The sequence below is a fragment of the Scyliorhinus torazame genome, chromosome 14, assembly GCF_047496885.1.
Source record: "Scyliorhinus torazame isolate Kashiwa2021f chromosome 14, sScyTor2.1, whole genome shotgun sequence".
Taxonomy (NCBI): Eukaryota; Metazoa; Chordata; class Chondrichthyes; order Carcharhiniformes; family Scyliorhinidae; genus Scyliorhinus; species Scyliorhinus torazame.
This window is the reverse complement of record NC_092720.1, coordinates 78,838,926-78,856,914: the sequence shown is the minus strand read 5'-3', so window position 1 is coordinate 78,856,914 and position 17,989 is coordinate 78,838,926. Positions and strand designations below refer to the sequence as shown.

The following is a 17,989-nucleotide window of genomic DNA, read 5'->3' as shown; positions in this document are numbered from 1 at the left end:
TACCGTAATGCTTTTGTTGGGAATAGAGCAGTGATTGGCAATCTCGGCCACAAGATTGAAATCGGGCTTCTGGACTAACCATGACCCAAATCATTTTTTGCAAATGAGATTGAATAGATTTAATACATGCCAAATATTTCATAATGTGGAGACGCTGGCATGACTAGGGTGGGCACAGTAAGAAGTCTCACAACAACAGGTTAAAGTCCAGCGCTGCTCCCTCATCGGGTGAAGTGTTGTGAAAGATTTCATAGTGAGTTGTTGAAATAGTGAAATCATTTATACATTAATGTAACTATAAAGTAGTCGCTATGGAATAGATAGAATTTACAGTGCAGAAGGAGGCCATTTGGCCCATCGAGTCTGCACCAGCTCTTGGAAAAAGCACCCTAATCAAGCCCACGCCTCCACCCTATCCCGGTAACACCACCACCTAACCTTTTTGGACACTAAGGGGAATTTATCATGGCCAATCCACCTAACCTGCACACCTTTGGACTGTGGGAGGAAACCCACGCAGACATGGGGAGAACGTGCAGACTCTGCAGAGACAGTGACCGAAGCTGGGAATCGAACCTGGGACCCTGGAGCTGTGAAGCAACTGTGCTAATCACTGCGCTACCATGCTGCCCATATTCCCAGGTAGCTACTTTCCCCTTTAGTGGGGGGGGAGAGGTGACTGGGGGTGATTTAACGGAGGTCACCACACCTTCGGCGAGGGCAAGGCTTCGTGACTGACCTCAGCCGGCACAGGAATTGAACCCGTGCTGTTGGCCTTGCTTTGCACCACAAACTAGCTGTCCGTCAACTGAGCTAAATCGGCCCCTGAATTATCTTCAAAACAAAATAAAAATTTACACTTTGAATGCAGAAGAAATGTGCGACTCTCACAGTCAATGTGGTAAGCAATCAGCGTGCACCTCACTTCACTTGCCCTTGCTTTACATGTGTATCACTTTAGTCATACATGTAGTAGGAAATAAACTATGTGGACCTAAGTCCATGGAATGTGGAAACACTGAGCGTTGGTAACAGTCTACAAAATATCTTGTGGGCTGCACTCAACGCAGCTGGGCTGTATGTGCCCACCACTGGAACAGAGAACGTGTCTGATATTAAGAGAGTGGGCGCTGATCTATGATTTTGTGAAGCCAAATGCTTGCTCCACTCTGCTCCACTTAAATGGACAGTCTAGTATTTGTGTACTGTAGTAATTGATTTTTTTCCCCTAGATAAATTGAGAAAAGAAAATCTTGAAATTTTTCCCCTCAGTTTGTTGAGTGTTTAGCAGATGTTTTCTCAATAGTCTTTTAGAGAAATTTCCAGATGATGGACCCAACATTGAACCCAAAGGTTGTGAGTATAGTTCTCCCCTCCTTCATCCCTCCCCAGAAAATTCTAAAATAGAATAGTTATTGTACAGAGGTGGATAATTTGGTTTGTTGTGTTCATGCAGGTTCTTTTCAAGAGTAACTCAGCTAGTCCCACTCCTGCTGCATCTCCAATTTTTTTTCCTCTTCAAAAATTTTTTACATTTATTCTTTCACAAGAATGTCCAGGTCAGCATTTATTGCCCATCCCTAATTGCCATTGAGAAGGTGGCAGTGAGCCACTTCTTGATCTACTGCAATCTGTGTGGCGTAGATTCACCAGCTGTGCTGTAGGGAGTTCCAGGATTTTGACCCAGTAACGAAGGAACGATAATATAGTTCCAAATCAGAATGGTGTGTGGCATGGAGAGGAACTTTGAGGTGGTGGTGTTCCCATGTATCTGCTGCCCTTGACAATTATCCAATTTCTTTTTGAAAAACAATTGACTATCAGATATAGGAGCAGAATTAGGCCACTCGGCCCATTGAGTGTGCTCCACCATTTGATCATAGTTTCTCATTCCCATTCTCGTGCTTTCTCCCGATAACCCCATATCCCCTTATTAATTAAGAACGCATTCTATCTAGGCCCCTCGGTACTCTTGAGTTTCAATAAGATCCCCCCTCATCCTTCTAAACTCTTTATTGAGTACAGACCCAGAGTTCTCAACTGCTCCTCCTATGACAAAGTCCTTAATTCCCAGGATCCTTCTTGTAAAACTCCTCTGGCCCCCATGAATTCAAACCCATTTCTCCCACACCAACCTTTGAGCCACGCATTTACTTCTTTAATCTTATTGACCCTGCGCCAAATTGCTCATGGCTCAGGTAGGAATCCAGGGATTATGATCTTTTTCGGTTCTGCTTTTCAATTTATCATAGAATCATCGGCCCATCGAGTCTGCACCGGCCCTTACAAAGAGCACCCTACTCAAGCCCACGTATCTACCCTGTCCCCATAAACCCCACTTAATCGTTTTGGACACTTAAGGGCAATTTAGCATGGCCAGTCCACCTAACCCGCACATCTTTGGACATCCTAATTGGTTTGGGTTACAATCAAATGTATTTGATTCGATGGTTAGCTGTCAATTCTTAATGTGCAACATAAGTCTGAATGTTTCATGTTTGAATATTTGTGTATGTTATGGAATGCGATTCTGTGCTATTATCAAAACTAGTTTCTGCTGACTTTGCTTTATCCACATTTATGAACAATAGTGCCTTCATGTTGCTATGGTGCCTGCTTCGTCCTTGATCAGATTACTGGAGCAGCTCATGTCTTAATGTCAAACTGTCTTTGAAAATGTTTGTTAGAACAATAGCTTTTTCATCTTTGCTTAGTAAAAATGTTGTTTTAATCTCCAATGAGTTTATGCATGTGTCAGGCTTTTTGTGTCTCTGTTGAAGCTATGTGTTTTATCATGACCTGAGGTTATGAGTGCTGAAATCTTCAATTTAAAATGGGTATTGAAACTGGGGCTTAATATTTACACTAAATAGCCTTCTTTTACCTATCAGATCTATCAGGAAATAGTCAATTCCTATCAGCTCTCCTAATTTGGGGGTCTCGTGCATGACTGATTTTAATTGCTGCACCGTTGGTGACTCTACCTTCAATTGTTTAGGTCCCAAGCTCTGGAATTCCCTCCCTACCTCTCTGCCACTCTTCCCTCAGGATACTAAAACCTATCTTTAGTCACCTGATCAAATATTTCCTTCTGTGGTTTGTAGTCCTAATTTTTTAATATTCCTGTGAAGCACCTTGGGACGTTTCATTATGCTGAAGGCATATATATATATACAAGGTGTACCAATATCATAAATCTTTTCATACTCCCTCTAATGCCTTCATACTCCCTCTAATGACTTCACATCTTTGTGAATGTTCATCATAAAATTATAGTGAATTTTGCATTGGCTTCCACCTGTTACTGGGTGTGATTGTAAAACAGTAAAAATAAAACTGCGAGTCCTGGGAATTTGAAATGAAAATAACAATTGTTGAAAATAAATAAAATCACTCCTCTGAAAAGATAAGGGGGCATTTTAGGTGCAAACCCATCTTTCTTTTTCCCATCGTTATTTACTCCTTTAGCTTTAAGTGACTAAGGTATCAATAATTCTTGTACCTGAAGATCTGTATCATCGTTTCTGCTTGCCCATATTTTTGTTCTTCTCATGCATTCTATAACCTGAAATATTTAACTCTGTCCGATCTGGTTTGTAGTTGGTTCTAATGGCTAGCACAATATATTCTTTAAGGTTAATATGTGTGTTTTAACCAATTTTTAAAATTTATTCTGCCACGTGCATTTGTATGCTGGGCTCCTATTTTTATAACTGCCTTGTCCTGTTAATCTCTTGAACGTTTTTGATAACTTTTGTGAATTTTCACTTCCAGTACCCACAGATAGTTGAAATCTCTCTCGTCTTTGGCCAGTAGGTGCAATTAGAACGTGTCATGTTCTTGATGGGCAATTTGTATTATACATATATTCAGTTCTCTGCACAAAGGCAGGTCTGACGCAACAATGCCACAACTTGCACTGTGGGTAGGATAAAGGGGCTGGTCCCGCTGGAACCATGATCAAACTTTCTGCTTTTGGCACCAACCCTATCCACACTGGCCACGCAGCAATCCATGCCATCCCACCTGCAAGGAGTCTAACTTGCTTTGGGAACTTGCATGTTGTCCAAAGCTATTTATATGGTAGAGGCTCCAATTTTCTTTCTATCAAATGGCTGATCAGGAATCTTCTGCTCTCTTATCACCTGCTATTGGCATATGTTGGAAGGATTTGCAAGTTGATACTTAACCTGTTGGCAACATTATGATCTTGGCTTCCTTGATCATCAAGTGTTGAAGTGGTACTTGAATCTTGAGCTTCTGACTTGAGGCAGGGATGTAACACACTGTGCCACCACACAAGGAATTGATATTTGAAATAAAAGACAAAATGCATGGCTTGAAAATGAGCACTATTATATATGTATACTCTGGTCCAATTATTTCATGTACTCTAGCCCTCCTTCATTTGAAAACTACATTTAGTCAGTGCTGTGGAAGATCAATTTCTGCTTATAAATTTTTGTTTTTGTTTTCTAGGCACACCTATTCAAACACAAGTTGCGTTAATGGGAAATGTTGGAGACACTGAAGAGATCCTGAAAGCCTTGGAGGTAATAATGCCATGTTTAAAACTTCAATCATATTCATTATCTTTTCATCTGTAAGTGTCAGTGATGTGTGATCTATTACGGGAACATTTATTTTGAAATTCTGGTTCTTTTGTTACTGTGGTAATTCATCTTATTGGTAAAGCACCCAACATTCCTAACATGCTATAAGAAACAATTTTGGCAAGTACATACATACATACTTGCATTCATCCTTTAAAAAGTGGAAGGTTTTAGTTTTCTGTGTTGCTTGAAAATTAAGATTTTTATTTGTTCTTGCCCAAAGACCATGCTGCAAGAAGTGAGCCTTCTGCACAATGCGAAGAATTTGTGTTTCTAATTTCTTTTTTTTTTCTCTATTCACGATGACTTAGGAGATCAAGCTGCCATTTTTTAAATCCGAAAGCTTAGCAGATCTTGGGACTGAAACTGCTGAGATGGCGACTATATTTGTGCTGGGAGAATTTGACGGCCAACCGTATGGGACCTTGCACAAAATGAATGCTAGAATTCTGGGGCCTCCTGTTCTACTTCATTGTGCTAGAAAAGGAGAGGTATGGATAATCGTCAATGTAAATGTTAGTGTCGATTGGGAGATGTTAGAAAAATTGGATTAGACATGTAGTGGGCAATTTAAGGGTTAAAAGCCTAAGGTTAGAATGTTTTTGTTTAAAAATAATTCTGTTTGGAGAGCCTGGTTGTTTTAGCAGCTAATGCACAGTGTATTCACGGGGGGAGTCAATATGAGGGTGGAAATTACAGGGGCACTGGTGGTAATCTTTCAGTCTTCCCTAGACTTGGGAGGTGCCAGACGACTGAAGAATTGCAAACGTTGGCTCCTTGTTCAGAAAAGGTTGTAAGGATAAGCCCAGCAATAACAGGCCGGTCAGTTTAACTTCAGTGCTGAGAAAGCTTCTAGAAACAATTATTCTGGATAGAATTAGTAGTCACAATGAAAAATGTTTTTTTTAAATGAAGAGCCAGAGTTTGTGAAATTGTGTTAAACAAACTTAACTGGAGGTATACATGGGCTTTCATGGCGATTGAGGTGTACATGGACTTTTAAAAGACATTTGATACTGTGCCACATAACAGAAGTTATAGCTCATGAAACAAAAGGCACAGTAGCAATGTGGTCAATTGGCTGCATAATAGGAAGCCAAAAATAATGGTCAATGGATATTTTTCTGTCTGTGGGAAGGTTTTCAGTGGAGTTCCCCAGGGTTGGCATTGGGACACTTGTTTTTTTCCTGATGGTTATTTATTAATTAATGATCTAGATGTTGGTGTGCAGGGAACAACTTCAAAGTTGCGGATGGTATGAAACTTGGAAGTATTGTAAATTGTGAAGAGGACAGTGTAGAACTTCAAAAGGACGTAGGCAAGGAGTGGAGTGGGCAGGTTGGAGGCAGATGAAGTTCAATGTAGAGAAGTGTGAGGTGATGCATTTCGGCAGGAACAACATGGCCAAACAATAAAAGAGGTAAAATTCTTAGAGGTGCAGGAGCAGAGGAACCTGGGTGTACATGTGCATCAATCATTTGAAGGCAGCAGGACAGGTGGAGAGAGCAGCTAATAAGGCATAGTGTTCTGGGCTTTATTAATCATGGCATGGAGTACAAGAGCAAGGATGTTATGCTGAACTTTATAACAAGACTGTTAGACTAGTTAGACCGATTGTGTACAGTTCTGTGTGCCACACTATAGGAAGAATGTAAATGCATTGAAGAGAGTGAAGAAGAGGTTTACAAGAATGGTTTCATAACTTCAGTTATGAGGAATAGATTTTCGAAGTTGGAACTGGGCTGAGGAAATTTGATAGAGATGTTATATATCCGTTGCAGTAAAGATTTTCAAAACATGGTTAAGGTGTATATATTTGTTGCAGTAATATTAAAGAACCAAGGTTAAGATACCCAGACTCTGCCTGCTAAAGCTGTAATTAAGGAGTCATAAAAGGTTAGCTCATGATTCATTCCAACCACTTTTATAACAGATGAACAGACTAATGGGATATCGTTATGGTTGCTGCAGATTCCCTGGAGAGGAGATCATTTATGAGGCATAGTATTTAGTCCGAGCTATGCAGATCATGTGACATCTTCATTGGATGCAGATGATGTAATTAAAGGGGGGAGCCAGGTCTATGTAGTTTTGCAGTTTGCAAAGGATTTGAGTCTGATAAGAAAAATATTTAAAGTTGAACAAAGGTTTTGCCAAATACTGCTAGGTTGTGAAGAAGTGTACTGGATCTGGTCCTGAAAGGATTGATTTCTCTCTCTGCACAGCTAATCTGAATTGTATTGGGTTAGTAGCAGGTATAGATAGCAAGTTCAAGTTTTTCCTTTTGTTTAAGAACTGTTAAACTGATAATTGTAAAGCTATTTCTTTGATGTTAAATCTATGTTGAAATTGAAGTTTGCTTTAACATAAAAGGTACCTATTGGTTAGAGTCCTACTCCTGGGGTGAAGTACCCTTTCCTCACAGTTTTACGGATTAAAAATAATCGTTTGCCGTTCTCTGCCAGAAAACCTAACATGCTGGGTTCTCGCCCGGTATCTGAACAATTATTTGAAAATAAGCAATCTGCCGGGTTATGGGGCAAAGGCAGGGGACTGCTAATACTCATTTGGAGAGCTGGTGCAGACACAGTGGGCTGAATTGACACCTGCACTGTAACGATCCTCTGATTTGGCTGTTGATTTGCCTTGAGAGTTTGAATGGCAATCTTTTGCATTGGCTGAGGAAATGCAAGTAGCTAATCAAGAACTGGCATCAGCAGATCTGAAAAGATCACAGATGCAGTTTTGTAACATACTCCAGCGGCATGGGTAAACATGTTATTGCATGTTTGTAACATAAGCTTTCAAACCTGGATTGTGCAATATGAGTAGAGCAGTTTTCGCAACATCAGGAACTTATTGATGGGGTTGCAGTGTTAATTCCAAAAGTGGGTTTACAATGTAAATGCAAAGCAGAGGAACATATCAACTTTAATACTTCTGCTTCTCTGGAGAATTTTTGCCATGCTTAATTGTAAGGTAATTTTCCTTTTGAAAAAGCTTACATCCAGCTGTTCCATTCTGGTCCCTGATTTAACTTGGCATGATGACTCAACCCACATTTAAAAAAGAAATGGAGTTAGGAATATTTCCTATCTCATATATTCAGAAACCTTTATGTATTGAAATGATTATTTTAATTAAGCTACTATTTTGCTTCCCTGTAGCCTTTGCCTTTCACATCTCGGCCACTATATTGCACAAGTATGTTGGATCTGGTCTTGTGTTTCACTGGATTCAAGAAGGAGAAGTTGGTGAGCATTTACTCTTTTTTTTTCCACTGACTGATTTATGTGATCATGTAGTATTGTATGACAAGGATTCTGAAAGTGAACATTGTGATTTTATACATTGGATGTTACATCGATATGCAGATCCACTCTGTTCCCCATAGTATTGTTATTTTCTCCCCCAATTTGGGCAGTAACCATCCAGTATTCATAACCTCAAGGTGTTCATGAAGAATCATAAAAACTGTAGTTTTCAATAATATTTTTAACTTGGCCTCCAAACATAATCCAAAACATGGGCTCCATGGAAAAGTAGTTGAAATAATTCTATTTTGAAGTTCTGCATTAACCATTTGATTTAAATCTCCCCTTCTGTTGGGCTATGATGGTGCTATCAATTACAGTAACAATGTCTTTACAAGATAATTTCTTTTAAAAGTTTGCAAATCTCACACGTGACCGAACAGTGTTATTGTTGAGTGAGTTCAATTGCATAATTTATTTTTCTCTGCTGCACTCTTTACTCTCCATGGTATGCCTGGCTCTTCTGATTGTAGTAGCATTCTCTTAATAGAAATAATTGTCTAAGTTTAAACTAATGCTTTTTAACATTTTACTGCAAGCACCCATGGAATACTGGTTACTCTAGATGATTATACTACTGTAAATTTATTTTTGAATTGTAACTAATTATTTTTGAGGAGAGCCAGGTAGAAAGTGCTGCTGATTATTGTGGCATCCTTATTCAAAAAGACTTGAATAAGAATAACAGGTGCACCATATAAATTAATACATTTACTACAAATGGGAGTTGATAAACTTATGGGTTGATTAGTCAGTTGGATTTGATTTTGTAAAAGATGTAAAAATATGTTTTGTTCTTCATTTCCCATTCTTCGACCGCAATAAGAATTTAATTTGACAATTATCACCTTTTTTCAATCCGCAGCTTATTCTTGTTGCCCTGGCACATCATATGGGAGCAACCATTCGTAAAGAGTACACCGGCAAAATAACTCATCTCGTGGCCAATTCTACGCAAAGCGGCAAGTTCAGGGTATGATCTAATTTTAAATCTTTATCAGTTCATTGAAGAAACTGGAAGCTAATGCTTTGAGAGGTTGTATAGGTCGGAACCACCGGGGTATGCACAAATTCCTGGATGGTTCGGAATATCCGAGGTTGGGGGTGGGAGGAGGATAGGGCCACATTGGAGGGGACGATAAGGGAGCAGTAGATAAAGGATGCGATTGGGAGGAAGTGGTCGGGGAAGGTGGCAGGGCTGGATGGGATTCCGGTGGAGTACTATAAGAAATTTAGAGATAAGTTGGCGTCGCTAATGGTGGGGCTGTTTGAAGAGGTGATGGGGAAGGCGGTGTTGCCACAGACTTTGGGGCAGGCATCGATCTCCTTGTTGCTCAAAAAAGATAAGGATCCGACAGAATGTGGGTCGTATAGGCCCATATTACTTTTGAATGTGGGCGCAAAGGTATTGGCGGGTAAGTTGGAAGTGCCTCCCGAAGGTGATCGGGGAAGACCAGACTGAGTTTGTGAAAGGGAGGCAGCACTTTTCGAACATTAGGAGGGTATTGAATGTAGTTATGGCACCAGCGGAGGGGAGGGAGGTGGTGGTGGTGGTGGTGGCGTGGGATGCCGAGAATGCGTTTGACTGGGTAGAGTGGGGGTATTTGATCGGCAGTTTTGCAGCAGTTTGGGATTGGGCTGCGATTTGTGAAGTGGGTAAGATTACTATACAGGGAGCAGAGGGCGAATGTCCGCATGAATAGTATGAATTCTGGGTATTTTGCTCTGCACCGTGGGACCAGGCAGGGATGTCCTATGTCTCCCCTGTTGTGCTGGCGATTGAGCCTTTGGCCATCGTGTTGAGTTTGGGGGTGTGGAGGGGGATAGAGCTGGGGAGTAGTGGAGCACAGGGAATCTTTGTACGCAGATAATTTGTTATTATATGTGTCGGAACCAAATGTGTTTGATGGGTGGTATACTGGAGCTGCTTCGAGTGTTTGGGTCTTTTTCGGGGTATAAGCTAAATTTGGACAAAAGCAAATATTTTGTGGTGTACCAACCGGGGTGGGAGGGAGGCTGCCATTCTGTAGGCCGGTGACCCTTTGCCAAATGCGTTTTTATTTATAAAAAAAAAAAAAAAAAAAAATTTAGGGTACCCAATTCATTTTTTTCCAATTAAGGGGCAATTTAGCGTGGCCAATCCACCTACCCTGCACATCTTTGGGTTGTGGGGGTGAAACCCACGCAGACACTGGGAGAATGTGCAAACTCCACACGGACAGTGACCCAGAGCCGGGATCGAACCTGGGACCTCGAGGCCGCAGGGCTAACCTACTGCGCCACCGTGTCGCCCTGCCAAAGGCGTTTTTAAGGAAGTGGAAAAGGTGATTACCTCACTTATTTGGGAGGGGGGGGGGAAGAGAAGAGGAGGAGAAGGTGGCTAGGATGTTGCAGAGAGGACGGCAGTCATTCTTTACTGGGTGGCAAATGCTGAGAAGGTGAAGAGCTGGGTTAGAGGGGGGACCCTCAGTGGGTTAGAATGGAGGAGAGTCTGTGCAGGGGATCGGGGTTGAGTGCATTGGCAACAACGCCGCTCCCTACGGCCCTGGGAATATATTTGGGGAGTCCGGTGCTGATGGCGATGTTGATGATCTGGAGGCAGTTGCAGCAGCACTTTAGGTTGTGCGGGGTCATGGGAAATGCTGATTTGGGGAACCCTAGTTTTGAGCCAGGGAAGTGTGATGGAAGTTTTCGGAGATGGAAAGAAAGGGGAGTTAGGGTATTAAAGGATTTGTTTCTGGGGAGGCGGTTTGCGAGGCTGGAGGAGCTGGGGGAGAAATAGGGGTTGGGGCAGCGGGAGATATTTAGTTATACGCAGGTCCGAGATTTCACGAGGAAGGAGGTACTGAGCTTTCTGGTGGCGCCGGCCTCCACACTGTTGGAAGTGGTACTGATGACAGGGGGAATGGAGAAGGGGGTGGTGTCAGTGATTTATGGGGTGGATTCTGGGGGAACAAAGAAAATTATAACACAGGAACAGGCCCTATGGCCCTCCCAACCTGCGCCGATCCAGATCCTTTATCTAAACCTGTCGCCTATTTTCCAAGGATCTACTTCCCTGTTCCCCGCCCGTTCATATATCTGTCTAGATGCATCTTAAATGATGCTATCGTGCCCGCCTCTACCACCTCCGCTGGCAAGGTGTTCCAGGCACCCACCACCCTCTGCGTTTTAAAAAAAACTTTCCACGCACATCTCCCTTAAACTTTCCCCCTCTCACCTTGAAATCGTGACCCCTTGTAATTGACACTCCCACTCTTGGAGAAAGCTTGTTGCTATCCATCCTGTCCATACCTCTCATAACTTTGTAGACCTCAATCAGGTCCCCTCAACCTCCGTCTTTTCAACGAAAACAATCCTAATCTACTCAACCTTTCTTCATAGCTAGCATCCTCATACCAGGCAACATCCTGGTGAACCTCCTCTGCACCCTCTCTAAAGCATCCACATCCTTCTGGTAATGTGGCGACCAGAACTGCACGCAGTATTCCAAATGTGGCCTAACCAAAGTCCTATACAACTGTAACATGACCTGCTGACTCTTGTACTCAATACCCCGTCCGATGAAGGCAAGCATCCTGTATGCCTTCTTGACCACTCTATCAACCTGCGTTGCCACCTTCAGGGTACAATGGACCTGAACTCCCAGATCTCTCTGTACATCAATTTTCCCCAGGACTCTTCCATTGACCGTATAGTCTGCTCTTGAATTGGATCTTCCAAAATGCATCACCTTGCATTTGCCTGGATTGAACTCCATCTGCCATTTCTCTGCCCAACTCTCCAATCTATCTATATTTTGCTGTATTCTCTGACAGTCCCACTCGCTATCTGCAACTCCACCAATCTTAGTATCATCTGCAAACTTGCTAATCAGACCACCTATACCTTCGTCCAGATCATTTATGTGAATAGATCCTATCCCTCAGTATCTTCTCCAACAGTTTGCCTATCACTGACGTCAAGCTCACAGGTCTATAATTCCCTGGATTATCCCTGCTACCCTTCTTAAACAAAGGCACAACATTAGCAATTCTCTGGTCCTCTGGGACCTCACCCGTGCTCAAGGATTCTGCAAAGATATCTGTTAAGGCCCCAGCTATTTCGTCCCCCTCGTCCCTCGCTTCCTTCAGTAACCTGGGATAGATCCCATCCAGACCTGGGAACTTGTCCACCTTAATACCTTTTAGAATACCCAAAACTTCCCCCTTCCTTATGCCGACTTGACCTAGAGTATTTAAACATCCACCCCTAACCTCAACATCCGTCATGTCCCTCTCCTTGGTGTACTCATTATGAATCTCACCCATTTCCTCTGACTCCACGCATAAATTCCTCCTTTTGTCTTTGAGTTGGCCAATCCTTTCTCTAGTTACCCTCTTGCTCCTTGTATACGAATTAAAGGCTTTGGGATTTTCCTTAACCCTGTTAGCCAAAGATATTTCATGACCCCTTTTAGCCCTCTTTATTGCGCGTTTGAGATTTGTCCTACTTTCCCGATATTCCTCCAAAGCTTCATCAGTTTTAAGTCGCCTAGATCTTGTGTATGCTTTTCATCTTAGCTAGTCTCACAATTCCACCCGTCATCCATGGTTCCCTAATCTTGCCATTTCTATCCCTCATTTTCACAGGGACACGTCTGTCCTGCACTCTAATCAACCTTTCCTTGATACACTCCCACATTTCAAATGTGGATTTACCCTCAAACAGCTGCTCCCAATCCACATTCCCGAGCTCTTGCCGAATTTTGCTATACTTGGCCTTTCCCCAATTTAGCACTCTTCCTTTAAGACCACTCTCGTCTTTGTCCATGAGTATTCTAAAACTTACAAAATTGTGATCGCTATTCCCAAAGTAATCACCGACTGAAACTTCAACCACCTGGCCGGGATCATTCTCCAATACCAGGTCCAGTATGGCCCCTTCCCGAGTTGGACTATTTACATACTGCTCTAAAAAACTCTCCTGGATGCTCCTTACAAATTCTGCTCCATCTATGCCTCCAACACTACATGAGTCCCATTCAATGTTGGGGAAGTAAAAATCTCCCATCACGACCACCCTATTGCTCCTACATTTTTCTATAATCTGTCTACACATTTGGACCTCTACTTCATGCTCGCTTTTGGGAGGCCTGTAGTAAAGTCCCAACAATGTTACTGCACCCTTCCTATTTCTTAGCTCTACCCATATTGCCTCAGTGCTCGAATCCTCCATAGTGCCCTCCTTAATCACAGCTGTGATATCATCTCTGACCAGTAATGCAACTCCTCCACCCCTTTTACCTCCCTCTCTATCCCTCCTGAAGCAGCTGTACCCTGGGATATTTAGTTGCCAATCTTGCCCTTCCTCAACCAAGTCTCAGTAATACCACTAACATCATATTCCCAGGTACTAATCCAAGCCCTAAATTCATCTGCCTTACCTGCTACGCTTCTCGCATTAAATGCACCTCAGACCACCTGTCCCTTTGCGTTCATCATCTCTTCCCTGTCTACTCTTCCCCTTAGTCACAATGAGTTTATTATCTAGTACCTTACTGGCTTTAGTTGCTGCCTCTTTACTGACCTCTAACTTCCTAATCTGGTTCCCACCCCCCTGCCACATTAATTTAAAACCTCCCCAACAGTTTAGTAAAAGCACCCCCTGGGACATTGGTTCCTGTCCTGCCCAGGTGTAGACCATCGGATTTGTAATGGTCCCACCGCCTCCAGAACTGATTCTAATGTCCCAAAAATCTGAACCTCTCCCTCCTGCACCATCTCTCAAGCCACGTATTCATTCTGACTATTCTTGAATTTCTACTCTGACTGTCTCGTGGCACTGGTAGCAATCCTGAGATTGCTACGTCTGAGGTCCGACTTTTTAAACTTGGCTCCTAACTCCCTAAATTCTGCTTGTTGGACCTCATCCCGTTTTTTTTACCTATATCGTTGGTGCCTATATGCACCACGACAACTGGCTGTTCACACTCTCCCTTCAGTATGTCCTGCAGCCGATCTGAGACATCCCTGACCCGTGCACCCGGGAGGCAACATACCATTCGGGAGTCTCGTTTTCGACCACAGAAACGCCTGTCTACTCCCCTTACGATTGAATCCCCTATGACTATAGCCCTGCCAGTCTTTTTCCCGCCCTTCTGTGCAACAGAGCCAGCCACGGTGCCATGAACCTGGCTACTACTGCCTTCCCCTGGTGAGTCATCTCCCCCAACAGTATCCAAAACGGTATACCTGTTTTGGAGGGAGATGACCGCAGGGGACACCTGCAGTGCCTTCCTGCTCTTTCTCTGCCTTTTGGTCACCCATTCGCTCTCTCACTCACCAATCCTAATCTGCGGTGTGACCAGCTCACTGAACGTGCTAACCATGACCACCTCAGCACCGCAGATGCTCCAAAGTGAGTCCATCCGCAGCTCCAGAGACGTCATGTGGTCTAACAGGAGCTGCAGCCGGACACACTTCCCGCACATGAATGAGTCGGGGCATCGGCCGCGTCCCTGAACTTGCACATTGAGCACAGGTCTGGGATCTCCTGCCATTTTTACACTTTACCTTAACTGATTACAAGTATATCAAATAATGAATAAGTGAAAGGATTAAAGATTTACTTACCAATCACAATACTTACCAACACACGAAGAGTTAAATTTCTCCCAGCTACTGCTAATTGGAGCACTTTCCTTACCAGCCAATCAGGTCACTGTTTTGCTGTGATGTCACTCTTCAAACTTATCCCCAAAGACCCTGTGGCCGCTGTTTAAGCAGCGAAGCAGCTAGTTTAAATACTTATCGCTCGACTCTTTAGCTCCGCACACTCCAACAGCTGAATTCCCACCAAAAGCAAGGAGGATTAGGTATTGCTGGAGGGGATTAAGGCAAAGTGGGCGGAAGAGTTGGGGGATGGAATGGAGAAGGGGTTGTGGTGTGAGGTGCTCCGGAGGGTGAATGCCTCCACTTAATGTGTAAGGTTGGTGCTGATACAGTTGAAGTTGGCATATAGGGCGCACCTCACAAGAACGAGGGTGAGCTGACTCTTTGTGGGGTTGGTGGATGTTTGTGAACGCCGTGTGGGGGGGGGGAAGAGGGACTAATCACGTTCATATATTTTGGTCCTGTCCAAAGCAAGAGGGGAATTCGAGGGAGGTCTTCAGGATAATCTTGAAGGTGGTTCATATGAAACTTGAACCCGGGCCCCCTGCAAACCATATTTGGGGTATCAGATAGGCCGGGTTTAGAAGCGGGTGCGGAGGCAGATGTCTTGGCCTTCGCCTTGCTGATCACCTGAAACCAGGTCGTGTTGGGGTGGAGGTCAGCTTCTCCGCCCTGTGCCTCGGCGTGGCAGGGGACCTGCTGGAGTTCTTAACGCTCAAGAAAGTGAAGTTTGAGCTGAGGGCAAGGATGGAAGGGTTCTACGATTCATGGGCCTTGTTCATCACACATTTCAAGAATTGATTGACATCAAACATTGGGGCGGGGGGTGGGGGGTTGGAATGTATAGGGTATTGGTAATTATGTATGGGATGATGGTGGATTCCTGTTTCTTTTTCTTATGTGTTTTATTGTGTACTTAAAATCTTGGTGGTTGGGATAAATAGATTGACATTATATTTGTTATTGTTGGGTATTTGGTGGGAGGTTGTAAATTGATGAAAATGTTCAAAAGAAGAATAAAAGTATATATTTTTTTAAAAAGTGAGTATTTGGAACACTTCTTCCAAAAGGCACTGGAAGCAGAGTTTTTGATGATTTTTTGAGCTAGATAGATTCTTGATGAGTAAGAGTGTGAAAGCTTATTAGAGATAGGTGGATATGTGGAATTGAGTATAGATTCAGATCAGCCGTAATCTTATTGAATGACAGACTGCTCTTAATTCAGATGCCTGACACAGGAGACATTTTAGAGGACATAGTCACATTAGGTGTCCATTGGTAGTATCTGCTGAGCAAGGAGCATGAAGATCTAAGTGTCTTCTCTTTTTCTATTTCTCTTTGCACTGTAGCAGCATGGATTCTTTTGCTAGATTGTGGAATATGGTGCACAGGAAAAAGGCGAGGGGCTGGGGGGAAAGAAACACGAATAGTCTTTGGTGTTATGAAAAAGCTTAGATTACTTCAACATGTCCAATCAACACAGAATTACTCCAATCAACCCAGAATTACAAAACCAATATAGTAGAATGGTTTATAGAATAGGAGAAGGCCATTTGGCCTGTTGTGTCCATGCTGGCTGTGAGAGCTACCCAGTCTAATCCACACTTCAGCTCTTCATCTATAGGTGTGGCATCTGAGTTCCTTTCAACCCGATGAGCATTTTTGCCTTGGCCACACTCTTTTCAGACCCTTGTCACCCTCGAGTGAAAATTACTGCTTAACTCTAATCCCGTTGCAAATTAATTTGTATCTTTGTCTGATGGTACTGACTTTTCTGTTAATGAAGGAAGTCTTTCCTATCCACTTTATCTGGGCCCTCATAATTTTATACGCTCAATTAAATCTCTTTTCCAAGCGCAACTCCAGTTTGTCGATGGACTAGCACGGTGAGCAGAAAAGTGATAAATGATTCAACCTGGAAAATATTTGCTGAGCTAAAATTCTTCATTCCTGGCAACATCCTTTTGAGTCCCTTCTGTAACCCTCTCCTGATCATTTCCTTCCTGTGCCCGTACTGTATGAAGTACTTTAGCTGCTGTGCACCACGGGTTTTATGCTGTTCTCCCTGATCTCTTACTCTATACATTCTTGATTACTTCCTTTCTTCAGGGATCTGTAGACCTACACTCCACGGTCATTCTATTTCTCGACCATTTGTGATACATTCTGTTGTCAAAATGCATTGACTCACACTTTTCCAGTTTGAATTCCATTTACTATTTTCCTGCCACCTGACTAGTCCTTTGATAGCTTCCTGAAGTCCACGGCTTTATTCCTCACTATCAACCACGTGACCTTTTATTGTGTATTCTGATACTTCTTAATTTGCAAGTCATTGAAACATACCACAAACAGGAAGGGACCTACTGAGCCCTATGGAACCCGAAGGGACCTACTGAGCCCTATGGAACCCGAAGGAAAACGATATTCCAGTGACTAAAACACGTTAGCAATAAACCTCTGCTTCCCAATGAGCCAAGTTGGAATTGAACTTTGCATTCTTCCTTGAATCCCATGAACTTTTAATTTTTCTTAATCTTCTGTGGGGCGTTGTCAAAATCGGTGCTGGTATTCATGTGGACTACATCAAATAATTTGAAAATCACGACAAAAAACGAATACAAGTCCGAGCAATTGTGATTGAACTGTAGAGCGATGTAGTCAGGCTGCACCTTTGAATTATTGGTCCAGTTTTTTCAAGGCCGTTCAATTGCAGGAGGTAGTGCAGAGAAAAGCCACGAGTCTGATCCTTAGTGCCATCACACTTGTTTAACCTACATGAGGCCCACGAGACCGGGCTGTGAGCCTCGTGGAATATGAATTACCTGGCTGAGGGGGCGGAGCTCCCTCATCGAGGGGGGAAACAAACCAGGACATGAAAGCCCCAGACCCGGAGTTGGCTGGGCACAGGAGACCCTTCCGGGAGTGGTGTATATAGAGTTTTCATTCTTAGTTCATTAAACCTCTTGTTTCCTTATGCTCCCGTGTGGTCGCTTCCTTGAATCCGTTACACTGGCAACGAGGATCATACAGAGTTGCAGACGGCACCATTTCTGCGGTACCCGGCTGCTCTATAGGCTTCAGGAGGTCAGTTTCGTCGACCACAGACAAGAAAACCCGGACAGGCGTGCAGCTCTTGTCATTGCAGGACACAAGAGGTCCAGTTGGCCACTTACACCGAAGAGCTGCTGGCGACAGCTGGAACTTTCACACACAAGCCATGCGCATCTCCAGTTGGTGCTGGATCCAGAATCTCAGCAGTTCATCATGGTAAACAGGCTGAGGGTTGTATGAATAAACCAGGTTACCTTTCGGTGTATCATCAGCCTGCAACATTTTCCAGCATGTGATGGAAAACACATCGCGAAGCCTATCTCGCGTGGCCGTTTATTTGAACGATGTGTTGGTC

The 17,989-nt window shown here is 43.2% G+C and overlaps 1 protein-coding gene across 2 annotated transcripts in view; it reads left to right on the top strand.

Annotated features, from left to right (window-relative positions):
• ect2 (epithelial cell transforming 2) overlaps positions 1-17,989 on the top strand; it is an 87,131-nt gene that overhangs the window by 785 nt on the left and 68,357 nt on the right. For both annotated transcript variants that reach the window (XM_072474392.1, XM_072474393.1), the window contains exons 2-5: positions 4,480-4,553; positions 4,925-5,104; positions 7,781-7,867; positions 8,793-8,900. In XM_072474392.1, coding sequence (XP_072330493.1) covers positions 4,480-4,553; positions 4,925-5,104; positions 7,781-7,867; positions 8,793-8,900 — 449 coding nt within the window. The remainder of the gene's footprint in view (positions 1-4,479; positions 4,554-4,924; positions 5,105-7,780; positions 7,868-8,792; positions 8,901-17,989) is intronic.